The sequence below is a fragment of the Euwallacea fornicatus genome, chromosome 7, assembly GCF_040115645.1.
Source record: "Euwallacea fornicatus isolate EFF26 chromosome 7, ASM4011564v1, whole genome shotgun sequence".
NCBI lineage: Eukaryota > Metazoa > Arthropoda > Insecta > Coleoptera > Curculionidae > Euwallacea > Euwallacea fornicatus.
In genome coordinates this window covers 860818-884061 of record NC_089547.1, presented here as the reverse complement: position 1 = coordinate 884061, position 23244 = coordinate 860818, and the positions used below count along the sequence as shown (strand labels likewise).

Sequence of the window (23244 nt, the reverse complement as noted above, 5' to 3'; positions counted from 1 at the left end):
TTTTCAACAGACGTATATGTTATCTTCGTTTTACACGCAAACATATACGTTGTAAACAAAGACGAAGCACACGAAGTTTTTTGTCAAGTCAGACGATGGCGCCACTGCTAGAAGTTTATTTTTGCAAACCGCACCCTCTGCCGACTGTCAAATAGTCAAATGCAAAAATAAAACAAAATGTCTTCCTTCCTAAAATTCGTAATGGTGTCGGACCGCGGATTCTAGTGAAAAATTACCCCAAGGGACAATGTCCATAGAAACCAGGACGAATTCGGCCCTCGTGAAAAGGGCTGAACAACTGAAACGATGGGAGGAATCGGACACGAACCGCGAGCCGGTGTCGCCGAAGCAAAAATCTCGGAAAGTCAAGTTCTCCTCGGGTTGTGTATTCCTAGCGGCATGCGCCGCTGGCGACAAGGAGGAGGTGCTCAAATTACTGGAAAAGGGGGCCGACATCAACACGGCCAACGTCGACGGCCTCACAGCTCTGCATCAGGTAGGTGCTGTTTGACTGTTTCAGTAAGGAAAAATTGGGGCCCTTCCACCTGTGTGAAAAGCTTCAGTTTATGACGTAAAAGGCCCCAATATGGCCGCGACAGCTGTGCCATATTTTAAATCTAAAAATTTCACTCTCTATCATCCAGGGAGATTGATTAGTTTGAGCTGAAATTGGTCCTCAGACCCTGAATGGCTTGAATGACCCACTTTTTCTGACTGACATTTTCCTGTTTTTATTTTTGAGCAACGTACCTATCTATTAGCCATCTATCTTGGTCCAGGCACCCAAATAGAGTCAAATAGGTAACTCTTGTGTAATTGCTCTCCTACTCCCAATTATTGACATTATTATTATTTGCTATTCTTGTAGAACCACAAAGGGCAATGACCTAAGACTTAACATACACTTAATGCTAATTGCTAATATAATTCATTCAGGAAAATCGGAGACAAGAACTGTTCTTTTGGGTTTTAATTTTTTTTTTGTAATTATAATTAACAGTTATCTGTATTTTTTGTACTATGACTTAAACCCATATTCTGTGCCCAGACATATTACTTATAACAATGTATGTAGTGATATTATTTCATATATTTTGCTTAGGTAGAAACTGTTCAATTGTACTGTTCAATTGTACTGTCCACCCAGCTGGATATTATATCTCAACGATGCAACAAATTCTGTTGGGCCTCCTATTCAACTTAATCCATAATTTGTGTCTTGGGAAATATACTAGAAAAGGACTACATAATATTCAATCTCCAACATGTTTTCTTAAAATTTGCTTTGAACATTTGAATTATCAATTTATTTATATCACAATTTTTATCAAGGCAAGTAAGGGTACAATTGATTATATATGAAGATATAGAGAGTTGTTTAAATAATTCCATATTTTTCTCTTTGCTTCCCTTTATATATAGTTTTAAATAAAATAGTATATATCCCATGGTAGAAACTAGTCTTTTGTTTGTTTTGTACAATTGGTACCCTCAACTTGATGTGTCTCAGGTTTACTAACTTTTGCTTTCAACAGAAAAGAAATACTTTTCCCCTGGATGAATAACCTATTCTTGGTATCTACTTTGTCCCCATTTTTCTATGTTATAGAGAAGCTATTTCCAGAGTAGATTTGATGTGATTTTCAACCTTAAGTCTCATAAATGTTTAGTCATATATATGTGAAGTTATCTTTATTACATATCAAATTGTTGCTTGTCTATGATCACATAAACCTTGTATTTGAAATATTTCAATGTTAGGGTGTTAGTTTTATCAAAGTTGAAACAAGGGTAGTTGGTATCACACTATTTCTAAATTCTCCCTATATCTTTCCTAACCCAATTCTCCAGGTGAACAGCATTCCAATTATATTGTAAAATCACAGTGGCATTAACAATAGAGTCATATATTTCATTCTCCACCACTAGAGGCAGATAACTTATACATATTAAAAACAAAATTATCCTCAACACCAACCCTCCAGTCCTCATAAACAGAGTCACAAAATATTACAACCTGAGACTTCTCTGATAAGTATGATTTAAATTAGTCCAGCATTCCATGACTAACATAGTTTAAAGCTTTGATTAGAGGCATGTAGTGTACATCTTAAATGAAGAGATGGAAAAATAGGGTAAATGATGAAATTTGTTAACATCATGCATTCATCAATTGATAATTTAAAAAAACACTGATACAGTTTTGATTTACTTTTGCCATGTCACAAAAATTTCATTTTATTTTCTTTCATATTTTTTTATCTTGATTACAGCTTACATCGTAAAATGCGTGGAATACCTATTTATTCATATAATTTTTTTTAATTTTTTTCTCATTAATTTTGTCTAAAACTTATGTTTTGCTCCGTGTGCTGCAGACTCAATTGAGCAAATTCAGTGATGATCTCTTATTGGTTTACAGTATTTACGCTTCATCCCACATTCCATTAGATACATATCTAATGCATACAGAACTCCAGACACGAGCAGTTGACCACCTCAACAGAGCAAACATAAAAATAACAACGCTCCGCGTGTAAAAATAGTAACTTAAATTAGTGGCTGACTAATGGCGCGAGTTCGCAACTGCCAATATAGATTTAGGAACTTGAAAGAGTATGTGGCAAAAAACTTAAAGGTGTATAGAAACCTGCACTGACTGTCTTTTGTTTCCCGCAGGCATGTATAGACGACAACCTAGACATGGTCGAGTTCCTGGTGGAGCATGGAGCAGATGTGAACAGGGGCGACAACGAGGGTTGGACTCCCCTACACGCCACTGCCAGTTGCGGACTTATGTACATAGCAAAGTATCTTATCGAAAAGGGCGGCGATGTGGCTGCCGTCAACAACGATGGCGAGTTGGCCATCGATATAGCCGAGTGCCAAAAGATGGAAGGCCTATTGAAGAGTGAAATTGTGAAGAAAGGTAGGTATCAGTAAAAGCTCAGAAATTTATGGCGGCTGACGGGACTGAATGAGAAATTAAATTGTATAGACGCGTTCTTAGTATATCACACACTCCACACGAACTTTAAAAAAAATATTCTTGTTTCAATTTCATTTTACATTCTTTGAAAGTAGCGACGTTCTAGTGGCTTTAAAGTAGCCGTTTGGCGTTTTCAGTTTTATTTTTGGTTGGATACCTCCGTTTTTTTGCCCTTAGTTCCAGTTATGTTCTTCCATGTTCAAAAAATTTAGTAAAATTATTAGATATTCTCCAAAGTGTCAAAATCTCTCATAACAAATAATAAAAAAACATATTTCTTTGAATGCGACACTATTTAAATTATATTCCCTATTGACACATTCTATCCAAATATTAACATATTGTAATAGTTGTTTATATAACCGGTTAGAAAATGCATAATTTTATGAAACGAAGTGGATTTTAAAAAAACAAGATATTCTGGATACTATAATTCTCGATTTAGGATGAATGCAGGAATTACATTAGTAGTAATGATTATTCTCCAGGTATTGATTGTGATGCGGCCAGAAACGATGAGGAGAGAGCAATGTTGAGAGACGCTCAAGAATGGTTGGCAACCAAAAGTTCCTTAGTTAATGAACCCCATCAAAAGACTGGAGCCACTGCCTTACATGTTGCATCTGCTAAAGGTTACGTCGACGTTATAAAGTGAGCACGAAGTTGATTATTTAATCACGGCTTGCAAGGTTTATCTACGCTCATCTGTATAAAAGTTGATTAACCGTAGTTCAGCTGAACTTGAAGTGATATTTAACCATACTATAAAAATAACATTCGTGTTGCACCAAATGATAGCATCAAGTCATAAAAACGCAAATCTTAAAGAATGATTCAAGCTCTGGTTCTAGTTCAATTGAACTGACTTTCACATACCTGGACTTCACACCGAATCCACAATCAATTCAATCTGTGGCGAAGTTCATGATATGCAAGATAAAATGTCCCACCCACATAGCCATACCTAACAAAAATCTTCTGTAAATTGTAGTCATGTAGATTCTAAAGTCTCGTGCATATACGAAAATTCTACCGAAAAACTTTAGGAGTTCTGATACAAAATGAGAAAAATAAAACTTTAACTCCTTGTATATATAAGATTTTTGAAATATAGTTTATATGGATGAATAGAGCAAACTAGTGTTATTTACAATTAAAGGTTTTGCTGTTATTTAAATTTGATTAACTAATATTAGACCATCTTGTATATCTAGGTAATTGGGTGAGACGTTTTATCAGACACTGTACTATATGTGTATGTCTAACACCAAAATTAACAAGTGGCTAGTCTAATTCGTTTTTAATACCCCCTCTATTCTCTTGATTATTATTTGCGTTTAGGATCCTCCTACAATGTGGGGCAGATATAGATGCTCAAGATGTAGATGGTTGGAGCCCCCTCCATGCCGCAGCTCATTGGGGTCAAGAGGAGGCGTGCCGTCTACTTGTGGATAATCTGGCCGATTTAGAGTCCAAAAACATAGTCGTAAGCAACCCTTGATCCAACCCTTTTATTTTCCACATAGCTAATTCCCACCAGGGCCAAACGGCATTTGATCTGGCCGACAGCGAAATGCTAGGCGTTCTTGAAGACCTTAAGAAGAAGCAGAACAAGGAAGAGGTGAACAAGAGGAAAGCAAAGAGGAGAGATGAAATCCTAGGCAAGACCATCGAGACTGATTCGCAGGTCAAAAAGGTTACGTTGGAGATTACTGAACCTGAGGAAATATTGAAAAATAGTCAAGTGGGTAAGTTTCTTATATGGTGTTTCTGGAATATTGCTATTTTCCATTCTCTCACTTTTTAAACATATTCTATTTACCCCATGCAACTCCGGAAAACAGAGATGGAAGTATCTAGTGAAAGCGAATCAGAAAGCGAGACGGAGAGCTCCGAAAGCGAATCGGAGGAGAGCAGTTCCGAGGAAGATGGTAAATTTGACCCCGAAATTATCGAACCAGTGTCGTGTTAATCTCCTCTTTAATTACTAAAGCCCCTTTTGAAGAGGGAATTTTTAACTGTTTATAACTTTTACTGGAGTCTAGGAATGGGCCCTTTTAACACAGAATGAAGCTTCACCTGCCGATGGGTTATTACTAGATTTACCCCAAGGAAAAAATAACGCATGCTTTTGTGCCCTTATTCATCCCGCTTTTTACTTGTTCATGCATTAGCCAATATCATATATTTCAGTTATGGCCAATTTGATGGTTTATGTAAATCATTGGTATATGCTGTCCATTTCTTATATGAATCTCATTTCTCTTAGACTTTTTTGCTACGTTTTGTTTAGATTCCTCGTAATTTCTTCGAATTTGTCGTTTAAAGAACCCTATTTTGATATGAAACTTTTGCAGTTTCAACAGTTGCAACTTCTAAATGGATTGTGTTATGGCAGACTTTTATAGAAACAAGTCTGAATACCAAGTTCGACATGTGTTAAAAGTTACTATGGTTAAATCACATTTTTGTAATACTTACTTTTGCTTTTGTTTATCATTTAAATCACTAATTTACTCACCAGTGATGTCATGTAATTTTTCTTTCTTTTTACCGTTATGACTAACCGCCATAGTCGCATAAATTCATTTCTAGATAAGGGAAAATGAAACATTTTTTCATCTGGCGACCATTTAAAACTACATTTAGTTTTACCATTTTTAATATAACAAAAAAAAGTCTGCTTGAAGTATTATCCAAATGAATACTCACTGCCATTCGACGTAATTAACTGAAAAACGCTAGACGAAAAATGTTTGTTTTTTATATATCCCAGCTATACGCCATATTTATAACTCCTTAATGTCTCATGTCTCCCCCATCGACGTTTTTTCTCACCACTAGGTCTATTACAGAGAAAAAGAAGAACAGGGTGAACTCGCATACAGGTCCCGACAAGATGATAATTAGAGAACCCGAAGTTGCCAAACCTCCGCTGCCGCCCAAAACCGTCGAAAATAGTGAGGAAAAGATGCCTTGGCGGCAACAGCCTCCAATCAAGCCCAAACCCGATTTGGGAATTCCCGAAAAAAGTTCCATCGGATTTAGTAAGTCAATTAATTTTATTGGTTTTTCAACATTTTAAGCCCAAACTCGATTTGGAAATTCCCAAATAAAGTTCCGTAAAATTCAGTAATTGAGCTCGTCACAAGGCGTGTGAGCTAATCAATATATAGGAATGTGAAAACCCTTTCTAAAATTACATAATTATTATTAATTCTGAAGAAAAGACATACTTTCATTCTAAATTTTGTTATGATTTTTTAGAAGATTTGAAGAATGTCTCCTCCAACATAAACAACGACAACGAAGTCACATTGAGGAGGACGAAGAGCTTCCAGAATGATGAGCCGTAAGTTATCTTTCAGTCTGTTTCGTTTTCAGCTGGTGACTAACTTTTCATTCATGATTTAAACTAGTGTTGAGTGGCATTAATATATTAACATTTCATTTTAATTATCACCAATATGTTGGCATTTTGTGAATGTTGCGTACAGGGTGTCCCAAATTCAAGGCTCACCGATGTAATTTCGGAAACCAAAGAGGTACGATTTAGTTTTGATGGGGGTTAAGGTGCGCAATGGGGTAGTTTTTTTGGCTTCAGAATTCCGAATTCTTTTGGAAATATCAAAGAAAAAAAACAGCAAATTTAAAATTTTTATATTGACTATTGTCCTTTTTCTTTGTAATAACCCCGGGTGCCGTGAAGCTGATCGATACTCTAATGGCCTTACTTTGTGCTCGATTGAGTTTTTCGTTATTCAGCTCCTAGGTATTTGGTGATCCCCAATGGCCTACCACCCCCCATTTTCAGAAAAAGTAACCCTACTCTTGTTTGTCTTTTGACTTATTTATAACGTACTGCCTTAAATAAATTAATTAATAAAACTCGGACAAAAACCTGTACAACTTTCTTAAGGAATAGAATTTTTGTAATTCGGTGTGTAATTTTTTCAAGAGGCCTCATCATCAACTTGCCTTTTTTCAATACCTACGGACTTGGATATTGGATGATTTCTTTATATTTGACATTTTACTGGGACACCCTGTATATCCATAAGTAAAATTACAAGTATATTTTCTTAGTCCAGTTATGAATTTTATATCTGCATGCTGATTTTAGTTAAAAGGCATAATTTAATTTGTCTATTTCAATCTACTTTTTACAAAATTTTCTCAAAAAAGAAATTGGTTGGATATAAAAACAAACAAATTAGAAATCCAAAGTCCAGGTTCATATTAGAAAAAAGTGAATATGATGACAGCCCTGGAGAAACGAAACTCAAAAGCAGTACAAGTATTTTATAGTCCGCACAAAAGTATTCCAAGTAAGCCATTCCGATTTTTCTCTATATTTAGAAATAAAATGAAAATTAAATAAATAAGAAAATTGTAATTTCCGGATATTTACAAAGATGCTCATTTGGAATTACAGAGATTTTAAAACTAAAAATGAATCATCAACTATTTGCGCAATTTTACCCCATTTAAACCAGATTGTATCGTTTAAGTTACGATTTCTTATGAAAGCAGCGCCGTAATATAAGGTAAATAATGCTTTTTAATGTCAATCATGTTCTCGCCTGCCGCAAAAAAATCACACGAAAGTAAAATGCATAAGTACCGTTTTATGGCGAAAGGTATATTGCTCGATAATTTGAAATTTGGGATACCCTGTATTTTTTTAAAACAATTTTTGGAAAGAATTTATTCAGCTACCAGTGTCCATTTAGAATTACTGCCATATTTACCGTACTAGTTGAAGACAAACGAAGAATCAACATATCTAAAAGATTTATTTTACTTTTATTCGAATTATTTTAATTTTGTTTTATTTTTGCCACATTAACAACGTCATCATCCGGCTAATCCCCTGAGCGCCCATTAACATGCGCCTGCTTTCTAGGTTCTACACGAAATACAAGGCTCTGCATGCGCGCATTCAGGCAAATAACGTCACGTCAGTCATATCCGCTTACAATACCCCCTCTGCCCGGCCAAAGTCTGATATCATCCTAACGAATAGCACCGAATCGCATTACAGGTACGCAGTCGTCGTCTGTCTCTTGTCTGTGTGTGTTTATATATAGAGGGCGGATGCTCGACACTGATTCGTCATTGCCAAGTTCCGCCCCCTGTTAAAAAAAATTGTGAAGTAGGTGGAGTTTCGCAAACCGAAATCCTACCTTTAAGTTCTAGATAAATGATGACAATGTCACTTTCTTGACTCGAGTAAACTAACGTATACTAATCAGGAAAAAAATTTGGAAATTATGGCAATGGGGCAAATATATCTGCAGAGTATGGAGATCTGAAAAATAAAACATTTCAGCAAAATAAAACTTTCTAAAGTTGCAAAACGGCGGAGATAAAAAAATAAGCATTGAAATTGTTTAAAATTAACATTATACCCGTGCATTATTAATTTTTATACATTGTTTACTTCTTAGTTATACTAAGTTAGGTAGAAAATAATCACAAGGAGTTAGATCTGGACAGCTTACAGGCTAAGGGTTCTTCCATCCATTAGACCCTAACTAAATGACTTCTTGAAAATAAGATTTAGCAAATTTTTCTCTAAAATAAAAAATCAATAGTTGTACCGTTATATTGTTGTATTTCTGAAAAACCGAAAGTTACTTGGTAATGTTGTAAATAACAGCGCTAGTACCACATTGCATTTGGGGTTCCCGGTACAGGTTAATTTTTTACATTATTCATGTTTTTGGAGCTTTTGAAATGAAGGCATAGATTAAAAAGATCCCACCGTGTATTTTTTTTTGTTTTTTTATATGCATATTTTTTGGCATGAATTTAATTTCAATTCAAAGTAGAGATTTCATTTGTTTTAATAATAATGGAACGAGTCAGCATTTTATTTCTGTCCCTTTTCGGGACTCTTGCAGGAGTAACAAGGATGACAAGAGCAACGAAGTCAATAACGCCGCAGGCACGAATGTTGCGACGTCGCCCACGAAGGTGACGTCACCTACGACCAGCCCTCAACCGCCACCGACGCCAACCAATCAGAGTCCCCTAAGAAGGTCTGTGTTTTTTTTCGTTTCATACTCGCTTAAAAAGAAAAAAAATGTTAAACTAAATTATTGCGAAGCGGCCTAAGGTTGTCCCTTAACCAAACCACTGTGACAACGAACGGTACAGTGACCACGCCTCCAAAGGCGGCCACGCCCACCAGTGCCTCTACCACGCCCACAACTCCTGGAGCCACCCGGTTTCAGATGTTTAAGAATTTCTTCAAGTACGGCGCGTTATAGTGTGGTTTCTTTTTTTCGTTGTGCTTCTAACCCTTGAAAGTTTTTGTTTGGCGACTCCCTAACCTAGGATTGACATTATTTTGTCGTTATAGTTGAGGATTTTATTAAATATATCTACGTAGTTTTATACATCAATTGTAATGCAGTTCTACGGCTAAGAAGGCTTCAAGAGTTATTCATTTACATACATCTTTTCTGAGAACTAGACACCTTATAAACCAGTATTCAAATATGTATTGGGACCAGTAAACTATGTTTTATTCATAGAATATTTTACATATTCTCTTCATTTTCTGTAACAAATTTTACAGAGGTCGTTTATTAATTACATTATATTGTAAATAAATCCTCTCCCTATTTGAAAAGCGGACAGAAAAATGGAGGTAGAGTCCGATTGCTTTAGGGAAAAGACCATAAATAATAATATTTGAATTTAATTAAATGGTGTGAATGTCGTAAAATAATGGCTTAGTGGTATTTTTCATAAAACTTTCGAGCTCTATATTCCGGAACTCGAGTTCGGGAAGTAACTGAAACAGAACTTTTCTGCATGTTGCCACGGTTGTTAAAATGCACTGATAGATGGTCTTTGAGATGACATCTGAACATTTATAAAATTTATTTTTCTATGTCTAAACCAGTAAATTAACAGTGTTCAGCTAGGTCAGTCTAATAAATTAGCCTATGATCATGACAACAAGGTCCCTATGTTCAATTCAAAATACTCTGAAACTCATAGATGAAATAACCCTTAATAAGGCAAAGATAACATGTAAGGTTTTTGTAGGTCTTTTGTGCCACCTGTAAGAGATGAAGAGAGCGAAACTCAAAGAAAGGCGCATGCGAAGCGCGTGCGAGAGACAAGACGGTCGACACAGGGTGTCACATTAGAGGAAATTAAGTCGGCAGAACAGCTGGTCAAACTGCAAAATCAGCCTAACAACAATAACAATACGGATACGGTAAGCGAAATGTTTAAGCTACTTCCATTTTGTGTAAAAGCATTTTTACAGGCCGGAGAAGTGGCAGATAACACCACGGTGACTGTGTCCGTAACCATCCCGACGGCTACGCCTACGGTGATCACCAGGACGGAGGTCACGCCTTCTGGAGGCGGATCCAGCGAGTCCTCGATCAATGGCAGCTCGAACGACGTCCACACCATATCCGCGCCAAATGACACCCATGAGCGTCGCCCCTCGTGGCGGCTTAAAGTTGACGGAGGTAGCAAGGTAAATGAAATTTTCCTGTATTCGCTTGTTTTTGGGTTATCGGGGTGAGTTTTAGTGCGATTTTGTTTTTATTTTCAGCCTGTATGTACGTGGTGCGCAGCCTGATTCGAATTTGTTATTTTTTCCAGAGCCTCTTGCAAGCGGCAGGCTGCGCAGCTCTTTGCTTCTACGTTTTGTTGTATCCTACGCATGTTTTTTTCCTATGCTTTACATTTATACTGATTTTTTTTGTGGAGTAATTTTTGGCTTCGAAGTGGCAACGCCGCCTCGGGTTTCATTACTATTCCTCGGATCATGAAAGTTTTTCTCATTTTCCCTGCTAAGAACGATTATGTACCTCAACGTTAAAATTTACCTACAGTTGAAAGTAGTATATATCTGACACTGAAACTTCATTTCTGGTTTAAAATTACGATATTTAACAGAGGTTAAGTACTTTAGAATCTCGAAAATGCAATTACCGTTCGGCGTAGCCACTTCAGTCGGCTGACGTTTATTTATCATACGGCAAATAGAGGGTGATTAATATTACTGGATTTTGTTATATGGGGAAAGGCTTTGAGTGCGGCGTTGCCAAAATTTTTCGTGTTTTCTGTTCCAAAAAATTTGTCAGTCCTGAACGGATTTAAAACGGTTCGATGGAAATTTTGACCATTACTAATGGGGACATACTGAGACCGCAACTATTCCCTCCCATGATATTTCAGAAATGAGCAACATGAAGAGAGTTTTAATTGCAATATTCGTAGGCTGCTTTATTTGCAGTCATTTTTTTTTGTCACTAATATAAGAACATTGCGCGATTTATTTTTGAGCTTGATAGCAGTGTACTCAGAATATTTCTTATATTTGTGCAATATTATAATTCTGATGAATACCAAAAATCAACTAGCTTCTCAGGATAAAATTTTTGAAAATACCTCAAGAGTGTGGTCTTGATTTTGTAGCTGATTATGTTGGACAAAAATTGATAGGTGCTGGTGAAAAATCTATTATATGAGATATATCATGAAGATGTGAGGTATATTATGAAGATATTATTAGATCAAAATTTGGATCTTATAATATAGTTATATAGCATTGTCCCTTTTGCAAGTTACGTAATTAAGTAACAAAATTATGCTGTGTTCCTAGCTATAGCGAAATTTATAGAGACGATATGATTGCATTTCTTAACGATATTGCGATAATTTCATGTCGTCCATCACACTTTCCTATTATTTCATTATTCACCCATTTAGGTCGGCACAGTTCTCTAAGTCGACAGATAGCGTTGCCAATAACACAATATATTAAGCTCTTTTTTCCTTTTTTTTTTAAGGTGAGATTGGTAATTTACCGTTGCCACTTTTATTTGATGAATATCCATTTTCAAAAGTACAATCAAACGGTCAATGTTAACTCTAAGGAAGTGTAAAAAAATATGCACCAGAAAAAAGTTTCAGGATAATGCAATGTTTTTCTTATATTTTATGGTTATTTTGTTGTGCCCAACTTCTATTCCAATACATACTCATCCCCAGATTTTATGAGTAAATGTTTATATTAAAAAAGTGATGTCTAAAAAATGAACCAACATTTTCAATTTTTATATATTGTTGCATAATTTTGGGTCGAAATAGTGTGAGAGAAAATGTCAATATTTGGTAGTTATGGTTAGAACTCCTGTTTGTAGAGTTTTGTTTTCTAAACACAACACGAGATTATTATGGTTTATGGCCTCCGAACCTTTGTGAAATATGTCAACAGTGTGTGCTTTAATTAAATTTCAATCTCCTTTTGTTTCTGTAGAGCTGATTTGTCAAAACATTTCTTTGACTAAAAAATTCCTTTTCACTCTCGCATGTTCCTATAGCATCACGACCCTGATAGTTGAAAAAATTATTGTAAATTGGTGTTTAAATACTCTGGTGTCAAATTCTTTCATTTTACGTTTATTTCCACCCACCTCAAAAACGTTTTCCTTAACAAACATTGTCATGATTGCCAAAATATGCAGCTTTCTCTTGCCGCCGCCTCTTTGGCCTCCCCCTTTAAATTCTTTTGAGTGGATATTGATGAGTGACCTATTATGAAGCCTATGCACATTCTTAAACTCTTATTTTATTTTTGTAAATAATATACCAATAATTGCTTGGGTTTTGTTGCTTAATGTACAGGGTCCTTCCTCGCTTAATATGACCGGTACAGTTTGCTCACTGATCCCGTTTGTTTGTATTAGTCACGTTGAATTTGCCTTACTGTCGCAATGCGTACGAAAATGTCCATCATTTGTGTCTCGATGTACGTCGAGATGTTGACGGCTGGTGCCGCCTGATGAGCACTGTGGCCACAACATTATCTACTATTGCTAATCGACTCTCTATGGTATCCTTTCTCCAATTGTTCTTGTATCGCTCTGTTCTACTTTAATTAGATAATTATCAAGTGAAGAGGGAAGACCCTGTACTTAACTAACTTCTGCGTCGTTTGTACATTGGAATATGTAGTAGTAAGTTGTAGGTTACTGCTTGTTGTTATTAATTATTAAGTATTATTCCTCTTGATGGCTTTAATTAAAAACAATTGTTTTGCGTCGCAAACGTACTTTTAACGTAGAAGTAACCTGTTTGTGGATGGTTTCTATATGCTTTTTAATTTCAATTTGCAGATTGGAGGAGCGATATTAATTACTTATTACGCTTTGTTGCTGTGAATTTACATATACACTAACAGTATTTAAAATTCGCTGAATTTATTGTTTTTATTATTTGTTTTCAATAAAAAAAAAGTTGAAACGTTTTAGCATTTTTTCTCTCAACATCCATTGATTCTCGGAACGACATCATTCGCATAATATTCCTTTTTGTTACGACAGTTCAAGTTGGAGGACGCCACCAAACCGGAATCACCGAGTACGCCCTCTTTCGTCAGACGGCTCAACCCAACGAGCAACTCGATTAGGCCATCTTCGGCGCCCATCGACACCGCGGAAACCACCACCGTTACCATCCCTCTTCGACGACCCAAAACCCTCGATGAGAAAGGTAAGATATCGGTGTAAGTGGTGCATAGGTGGTGAAAATTGAGTCTTGTACCCCAGATCAAGACAAAGAAAACGACGCCAGGACGGCGCAAGCCACGCTGGCAACGCAAGCGGCTATCCAGAGAAGGAGGCGACCAAAACGTAGATCTACTGGCGTCGTTTCTTTCGACAACGTTGAGGTAAGTGTTCAGTTAATTTCACGTCAATTGAACGGTAATTTATTTATGTCAATGAAGTTGTCCCTTTTCACACAGTCGTTAGATAAAAACGTCAATATCAGCCGACGTGATCGATTCAGCCGATTTGGAATTTTTACGTGGTGCAGCCACTCAATTTTATTAACAAAGAACGTTATTGATAAATTAGCCAGAAAAATTATTTCTTACAGTCAAAATAGTCGGTATGGATCAACCTAATTATACTAATTAATGTCAAATAGTTTTATGCTATTGATGAAAGTTTGAAGTACATACTGTTAAAGTATATTTGGTTTTAGGACTGTAGCAAATTTACCTTTATCTTAGCTTAGCGAACACAAATGTTACCCTCACATGCCTGTTACAGGTAAGCTTACCAGGAGTTCCATGTAAGATATCTGTAATATGATCCTTAAGGCTCAGATGTATGAAACTCAATTCAGCCGAAGCAGAACAAGTATTTCATTCACGTCATAAGGTTACGATTGCTGTCGCTATATGTCACAAATAACATCAATTTTAATACAATGTAATTCTTATGGGATGGTTGAAATGCCAGTTTTGATGCCACTGAACGATACTTAACCCATTTACATACAACCGGGTCTAAATCAACCTGAGTGTTGCATCGTAATGGGTGAATATATAGTTAAAATGCCGCCATTAAATTACGGTCATCCTGTATAATCTCTGCATATTACTCAATGAACTATTTCTCCTTTTATATGTATTGCAGCATAGTATGTCAGCAGAACTACATTTTCGTAGAAGTTTTATCAATTTATAAACGCAACTCCGATCGATTCAGGTTTAGAATTATTAATTTCCACTATTTTATCGAAACTGTCTTGACATTTGTACACATTGTAGGTACATCTTTAATTTAACGATTCGTTTCTGTGATTTTGAAGGACATGGACCAGGAAAAGGACCCCTCGGCCGGAGGCGATACAGCGCACATGAACAAACTGTCCAATGAGGTAGGAGCCAAATTCTCTAGACCCTTTCGATGTCCATTTACGTAAATTAATTTTTGACGTATCCAACCTCCCCGACAACTTTTTTTGTTTATTTGCGAGCCCACGTATAAAATTCTGACACGGCGCCACTGATTTGCTTAGATTTTTCTCTCTGGCTAATTATTGTTATTAATAGAGTCACAGCTAGCACCGTTTACGACGAGCGAGTTGGAGTCATTTTCCGTTACCAGACCACGTATTTCGGTGGTATTCTTGAGCTATTTATAGCTTTTTATTGTTTGATAAAGAAAAATTGATGGAATAATAATTACAGATTTCAAATATCTGGTAAACACGAATCAGCTTAACATTATTATCATTTAAGAACTCGCATAAATATTAACATGTTTGATGTGTCGACAGAATTACATTGTTCAATATTTGATATGTGTCTTACTTAAAAGAACTGAGTAATAGCTGAGAAAGTTGAGAAACTGCGCTTACGTTTACACGTGAATCGTCATCCCTCATTCGACATCCGTCACTCATTTAAGGTCGGTGACATACATATAGTGAAAGAAAATTTGATGACTGAAATATGTGAAAGCGGTATAACTGCATTAAGGAATTTGTGTTTCGTATTTTAGAATTCCGCCTTCGTACCATACTTCAAATTTAAATGGCGCATATGCTGTTTGTCGTTATTTCGTTCATCTCTGAAATTTACGGGGTTGTCATATTGCTCGAGTTTCAATTAACCAGAAAATTATTCGTGAATACCTGATCCTGAAACGTTGACGTATGACCAGTGTCGAACATTGCCAGCGGACACAATTAGACATTTTGGGAAAATGAACTATAAAATGTACTCGACCCACGTGTCTGACGCGTTGGAAACCTGGCCCGTTGCCAGATTTACGTAGCCAGTCCAGCGGCGTACATGGGTGTTTAAGGCCAAGCGGTTTTTTAGACCTAGAATACTTAATCTCGGGCTGTAATTACTATCTTGCTTACAACATAGTCGTAGCGAGTAAAAATAGCTGCAGTGTTTTTGTTTTTCTTAGTGAAGATTTACCTCTACATAGATCATAATACACGAATACAAGCGCCGTTCACTACTTCTTGGAAGTTATTTATAAGCCGCAGTCCCATACAGGAATCATTTATTTCGGATTAATTTTAGTCACATTGGAGGCGGGGGCTCGTGCGGATGCTGCATCAAACTCACCCCCGAAGACGGCAACGTCACGCGGGTCGCAGTGGCGGCGAGCGCTGCTGCGTTGACGCTTCGTGCAGTTTTTCCCCGCTCTAAATTTTATCGTGTAGGCACAGGCACCAGTTATTATTAACACAAGCAGTGTATAATTCAATTTCGTTGAATGGAGAGGTTATTTCGATCCGTCCGATTTGTGTATATAGAAAATTTCTCGCATCATAGTGTATATTTTTTTTGTTCATGGTGGTTTTAGTGCAGCGGTTTCTCGCATTGCAGGCTCGAAACGCGGCAAAGGAAACAGAAACCAGACCACCTGCTTTGACGCATACAGCGTCAAATTTCTCGGAACGCGCGAAAATTTACCTGGCAAACACAAAGACATATTTATAGTTCTAATTCCGAAAAAGCAGTAGTTTTTAATCGCGTTCTATCGAGTAACTGCCATGTCGAATTCTGCTTCGTACCATCATACGCCCAGAAGCAAACAGCCCATCCCGCCGGTGCGGCACAGGTCAGCCTCGGCCGTGAGGGCGGGTACCAATTCGTATAACGGCCGTCCCCGTAGTGTGGGGTACTACGGCAACAGTACCAACCCGTACAGCGCGAGTTCCAACCCTTACAGCTCCCCGTATGGCAGCAACAGCAGCCTGTTGTCTTCTTACGGCTCATACGGGTCCTCCTACGGTTCAAGGTTATCTTTTGTTTCTTAAGAAACCAAAAAGGAATGTTGTTCTAATGCTTGCGGTGTAGGTGATTCAGTGTAAGCCACATGTTTATTGCCTTTCTGCGTCACGTTTGTGTATTTTGCTGTATTACTCGGATTTGAAAATTATGCATTTACCGCAATCACCTTTATTTGGCAATGTAACATTTGTCGATCATTCGTTGTAAGTCTAGAATTTTTCACGAAAAATCGTAACCGTATTAGTTTCTGAATACCAGGGTATGTTTGGAAAGTTTGCGTTTTGAGCCGCCTGCAGCAGTATTTCATTTATCCAAAAATATAACATTTGTCAACATAACGTTCGTCTATCGTTTTTAATTCTCACACTATAGGGAGTTTCTCAAACCTCACTGCACATGATCAACTTTCTGATTTATTTAAGCTAATTAGTTTTTATTGATGAAGACACTTTGTTAGGTTTTATAGATAAATATCTATAATAATTTCCTTCGCACTAGTATAATATTTTTTTCGCAGCGAGATTTCTACGGATCTTTGTTTATTATCATTGTTTTACTGTAATATTACAGAGCACTACTGGACGGTTTCCAAGTTACATTCTGGAAAATCTCTATTAGTTTTTCAATGTATGATTTGCCTGTAGGCCTAAACAATTCATTTAAAAAATATTAAATTTTCGCAAATTGTGATTATTATTGATAAAATGTTATCCGTTAATACTGCAATTTGTTACCATTTAATTTATCATAAACTTGTATTCGTTTCTTGCTTTTTTGTTACAAAGCGCAGCATCTGGGTATTGTGGTACCTTTCCTTTTGAAAATTTAAACTATTAAATGCGACAAGTAAATATAAATTTATGAAGAAAACCTTCAAACATATTGTGTTATTAAGACATCAAATATGAAACTTTGAAGTAGGACATCCTAGATATCACAATAAATGTTATACGCCTGCATTATCATTGATTGTCTAGCAAAATTTGTGAAGATCTCAGATAAGGCATTAGAACGACGTTTCGAATTTGCTCGCAGTCTCAATAACAAAATGTTAATAGAGACTTTACATCTTATAGCTATCAAAGTCCTTACTTTCCCAACGGGTATCGTGGTGCAACCAGTGCGGGAGGCTACGCCAGCCTCACAATTCCCGGCAAGTCCCTCTCTAACGTGTTGACTCCCAACTATTCAAAGTCTTATGATAACAACAGGGATTACACGAAGGTTAGAGAGATTACATTGTGGTTGTGGTAATATGTATAAAGAATAAATTTGCCTCAAGAACGATGCAGCTCGAAGATCCAGGGGCGAGTTGGCGCGAGGCAGCAGCTACCGCGAACGGTCGGCCTCTAGGTCTAGGAATACGTTGCCTGGAAGTTCTATGGGCAGCAGATCGATCAGTTTAACCTCGTTGAATTCCGAAGGATATATTGTAAGTTTAGGCGGGTCGTGTCATCCAGAATGTTGTTAGCACAATAGAAACAAATTGCAATTGAAAACTTTAAGGCGCCTGTATCAGGGATTCCACTTTCACTTATTCACTGATTTTATCATAAATTGGAAGAAAAATTTTGTGTCCTGTAAGGATTAGATTTAGAACCAAGTTTAGCAAGCAAATGAGTCTCCAGTTGTGTTAGAATATCATATTTCGTTAGCAGTGACGAAGAAATAGTTAATGTTGAGGGTGATAAAATGTGTATTGTGTCACGCAACATAAACATGTTACCTGTTTAGATTTTTTTTTAATTGTAAAAATAGCCGCTTTGCAAGTAAAAATAATATGAGCTGTCTTTGCGAAAACTCACAGTATCTCGCTCAATATATATGATAAATGACAGCGTCGATTCACTTGTCAATTATTTTTCGAAACGACGCCATCTGTTGATGATTCGTTAATGAAATAACTTTTCAAAATACTATCGCCGAATATGTTCAAACTACTTCTTTTAATTTAGTCAATATTTACAATGTCATCGATGGGTTGTGTGAATACGTCAAAAAACGTTGCCTTTTCAAGAGTTCTAGAATTAATGTCGATGGGTTTCAGAGCGGTTCTGAGCGGACTAGTCGATCGCGTATTGGCAGCACCGCAGACATTCGAAATGAGAACGGAGAAATAGACTACAAGAAGCTGTACGAGGAGCAGCTGGTGGAGAACGATCGGCTCAGGGAGAAGCTGAGAAAGTCTGATGAGGAGCATAGGGAAACCAAACAGACGTTAGAGAAGATAAATTTAGTGGTGAGTTCAGGCACGAGGATTTCGTCAATGCCTGTGTCATTGCCAATGTTGTTGTGCAAACAAGTGCTGGGCGGTTTTGGCCTTGCGATTAAGCGACGTAAGATTCGACAAGGTGTTTTCTATTACATTTTCATGCTATTATTGAGATATTTAACTAAAAATAAATCGATATTGATGTGAATGACGGACATTTTAGAATATTTCGTGTTTCAATCAGGTTAGATTTTCTGTTTCGAGGTCAAGTGTTTCTCACCTATCGCAAACATTATGCCTTGAGATTGATGTGGAGGTTTCTCAGAAAGCAAAAAAATTAGACCGCCTGATACGAAAACAAAACCGAAACGCGACGTTGCCGTTTTCGAAACTTTTGACAACAAGATGAAGACAACATGCAACGTTACCCCCTTTTATGAATCAACAGTAATTCATGTATTTCGCATATTTGAAAACAAATTGTTGCGGATACCAATTGTTGTCGAAGTGTTCTTTAAATATAACATATTAAAAAAAATGGCATATTTGCATAAACATTGGCGTGTAACAGCAAAACAATACATTGTTCTAGTCTTTGTTGCTACGAAAACAAATTATATGACATTCCCTGCCAAAGCAGCGATTTTTCCCAATTCCACAAGTTGAAATTTGTAGCAGCAAAAGACACATGATTAATCATTTTGATATTAGAAAACAAAAACAAAAAGCAGTGATGCAATTTCTGCAACACTTAATTTACATCTTCTTTTGTAGACTAGTAAAAACTCTTTATCTGAGTTGGAAAAGCGAGAAAGAAGAGCGATGGAACGAAAACTAAGCGAAATGGAGGAGGAATTAAAGGTGGGTTTACAGGTGGCGTATTTAAGCACTCTTCCTTGTAACAAGACCTTAGCGTTGGCTGGCACCGCCTCTCAAATCACTTTATATTTCTCTCTTTCTAACAATATTTGCTCGTTAGAGATGGAGTGTTAGAAGAGTCAAGTGCAAAACCGGTAGTAATGAAATCTCTATGTTTCCATAGCAATTGCAAAAATTGAAAGCCGAAAACGAAAGACTAAAGGCGGACAACCGGTCTTTGACGCGGGTGATCAACAAACTGACCAACTCGTCGAAAAAATAGGTAAAAAGCAGGAACAGTTTTGTCTAATTGCCGAAAGAGAGCGCCTCAATTTGAGTTTTTGTCGTTGTTTTGTCCGCTGCGACTCATCCAGGCAAGACGCTTCCCTCCGACGTGCGCCACTAATGACTGTCGAGGCGCCCCTGGAGGGATGCGGTTCATTAATTGTTGGTTTCTAAACAACTGTACATTACATATACGTCATAATTCGCTTCGCTATGTTTTCTTTGACCGTTGTGTACTTTTTTATTGATTAATACCTGCTTGTAACCAATTTGAAGCTATTTTCTTAAACACCCGCCTTTAGATTTCCAGATTTACGTGTATTGAAGAAGGATGAAACGGACTCGTTTGTTATTTTGTTTAGTGGCGGTAAATTTGGAACGTTTTCGTTATCAACTGAGGAAAAAATTCTTCTGATTTTTACAAGATGAAGTAGCACTTCATTGTAAAATTTTAAAAACTGATGGTTACCACTTCAAGTCATTTTCTCCAGTTGGTTGAGGAAAACGTATCATTGTTGTTAATATTATTATTATTTGAAATATCGCTAGTCTGCCGCATATAGAAGCGAATCGTTAAAACTACTCACAAATAAAATAAATGGTGTCCTTAATTAGTTCGTTTCATTCTGCCGAAATAGTTAATTCGGTCCAGGATGTCTTGGTAAACTCAAGGGTCGTAAACCATAGTTGACACCGTTGGGAGACCCTGTACGTGAACATTTTTCATTAAAATAGGTATCTGTGCAGTATAAGTCGACGCTCAAATGAAGTTCATACCCCTAAAAGTTTTCCGAGTCATCAAAGGTTGAGACACTGTTGTAAGACGCTATTTAAATTGACTAATGTTAAAATTTTCAATGTATTATGGATGGTTTTGTATCTACTGGTTTACGATCCTATGGTGTGATGTTTACAACTTGTAACAATGAACAATTTAAACGTGTTTTCTATCACCTCGAAAAACAGATCAAAGAATTCATGTACCTAATAGGAATCGCAACTTTTTTGTTCCAGAACCTGGAGAACCTCAAGTCCGAGAACCAGAGGTTGAAAGACGAAAACGGCGCCCTGATCAGGGTCATCAGCAAGCTGTCAAAATAGCATAGGTCCTAACTCTTTAATTTGTCGGTTTTTCTTCATTGTTGTTGTTTAGTGGTACGTTTACTGCACGTAGGGCGGATCCCAGGAAACTGCGCAAACGTGGCAGCTACGGCGAAAATTAAAAGACACGCAGACGCATTTTGGGGCTTCGCCCTGCCCCTATCTGAGAACGTCCTCCACTGTATTTATTGCCTATTATCGGTAGGGCCCCTTGTGGGCTTCTACCTTTATTTAAACTTTTGTACATTTGTTTTTGAGTATTACTTTCGTTCAGAGCTGGCTTCCGCCCTTGAAACGGGGGCGAAAACCGCACTTATTGTTTTTGTTAGTTGTAAGTAATATTTATTCTGTAGTCCCCCTCCCGGGGTGTCCCGCCTCAGTCCTCGTAGTCTGGGTTTAAACGGGATTTTACCCTGAAAACGCTTGATTTGATTCAGAAAGTTGTTTCTTGACGGAATTGAATTTGTTTTGTGATATAGTAACACATCTTTTTGTGATTTTTTTTTGCGTCACTAACTGCCTTTTTTAAGCTTTTATTTTAGTTCAGGTAAATTGCATTTGTTTTTTTTCATTGTTACTGCACTTAAAAGAAAGTTTCCTTGTGTCAACCAATATTAAATTTTTAATAGATACAGGGTGATTCGCGTAAATGTGCTTTTAAAAGTTCTGGAGAATTAGGTTTTATATCATATTAAAAGGCTCCGTGAGCAATGGAAAGCAAATGCTTTTCTCCTGTATAGGTAATTGATAGTACTGTCGCCGAATTTGACAAATAAGTGAAGGTAGAACTTCAGCACAAAAAATTAGCCATTTGATAAGTTTCTAACGTCACTTGTTAAATTAAATTATTTATACAGGGGAAAACATGTGTTATCCATGAGGAACAGATTTTTTTTTCTAAGTTAGAATAATATATAAAAACGACAACATGCTAATATTTGATGCATGACCATAGTAAGTTATAATCTATCTTTTGTTGAGCCAAAGTTTGGTTGATTGTTACCTTCGAAAGTGAGTAAAAGGATAGATATTTTACTCATACCCATATTTTTACAGAAATGGCCGGAAAACATCAACGGTCTCTCTCATCTACATCACATGTCTCACTTGAAATTTCCATGTTGCCAGAGGTTTCACGTTAAATTGACAACTCTGCACGTGTGAAACTACAAAATATGGGTCATGAGTTATAATAGCCATATGCCACTTGAAAAAGTTCTCTTTTTTTCTTTCTCCGAAACTTTGAGTGGGATATCAGTCACGTAAATCACCCTTTAAGTAAAGAACTTTCCAAAATTTAAAAAAAAATCCGCTCTCCCATGGAAATCAAAGGTTTTCCCTGGCTAATAGACAATAGTGTTTGGAGAACTTGCCTAAAGAGCGATGAGATCCGAAGTTTATTAAATAAAGTCTAACTCGTTTAGGGTCAAATTATTATTAATGTGCTTTAAGTGCCAGCTAATTTCCATAGAAACGATGGACATAGAGTTCTAGCAGTAGTCAGATTGTTTGTGTGTTACGGAAACTAGCCTGACTTGATGTTAAAGTCAACAGTACATTTGTAATTTGGCGTTTGACTTCCGTGGCGTCCAGGATTTTTTAAATAGTTCATAGATAGTGTTTGTAGATTCTCAAGTTAATTTTTTGAGCTTTACATCTCCAATCAAAAATATTTCAAAATACCTAATACGTATTTACAAGTTATTAAATAAATAAATATAATAAAACAATAATTCGACGTCATAGCATGTAAGGCAATGATAATAATTACTTATATATTCTCGGTGCTACGTTTCTTGCGGGTAAATGACATACATACATTTGTTTGCCTATCGATGTGTAAAACTCATTTAAATGAGTTTTTGACTAAAACGCTGTCGTGTATTCGTTCCTGATTGTAATTTCGTCGAAATAAAACGTGCCTTTTGCCCTTTTGCTTCGTGAAAATCTTCATTTTTTTTAAGTATAAATACCGTGTACTTTTCATGTAAATTATTTAATTTTTACTTTTAGAGGCTCCTAAATATTGTGAATAGTGATTTTATATAGCTGATTATTTAAATAAAAATTTTCGAATTAAGAGTGTTTTGCTTTATTTTCTGAAGAAACAAAATGTAATATTATGCAACTAATATGAAAAATATTTTCTATAAATGTGGGGTTGGCGGACAAGGTGTAGGCGAGTGCAGCACATCACACAACTAGAAAAGT

General features: G+C 36.6%; 1 protein-coding gene across 6 annotated transcripts; it reads left to right on the top strand.

Annotated features, from left to right (window-relative positions):
- Positions 1-171: 171 nt before the first annotated feature.
- On the top strand, positions 172-23113 carry Mbs (Myosin binding subunit). 6 transcript variants are annotated; one of them, XM_066283560.1, is made up of 21 exons: positions 370-496; positions 2423-2616; positions 2680-2929; positions 3478-3640; positions 4331-4475; positions 4530-4737; positions 4834-4920; positions 5845-6036; positions 6257-6341; positions 7896-8033; positions 8896-9033; positions 9102-9248; positions 10052-10226; positions 10278-10496; positions 13354-13522; positions 13579-13700; positions 14630-14698; positions 18625-18816; positions 19564-19650; positions 19832-19930; positions 20947-23113. In XM_066283560.1, exons 3-20 carry the CDS (start codon positions 2704-2706, stop codon positions 19928-19930), a joined length of 2661 nt encoding a protein of 886 aa, XP_066139657.1. In that variant the 5' UTR covers positions 370-496; positions 2423-2616; positions 2680-2703; the 3' UTR covers positions 20947-23113. The 6 variants fall into 6 exon arrangements, with proteins under 6 accessions (XP_066139651.1, XP_066139654.1, XP_066139655.1 ...); XM_066283554.1 differs by lacking the exon at positions 2423-2616 and having other exon boundaries at positions 172-496; XM_066283557.1 differs by lacking the exons at positions 2423-2616; positions 4834-4920 and having other exon boundaries at positions 172-496.
- The last annotated feature ends 131 nt before the right edge of the window (positions 23114-23244 follow it).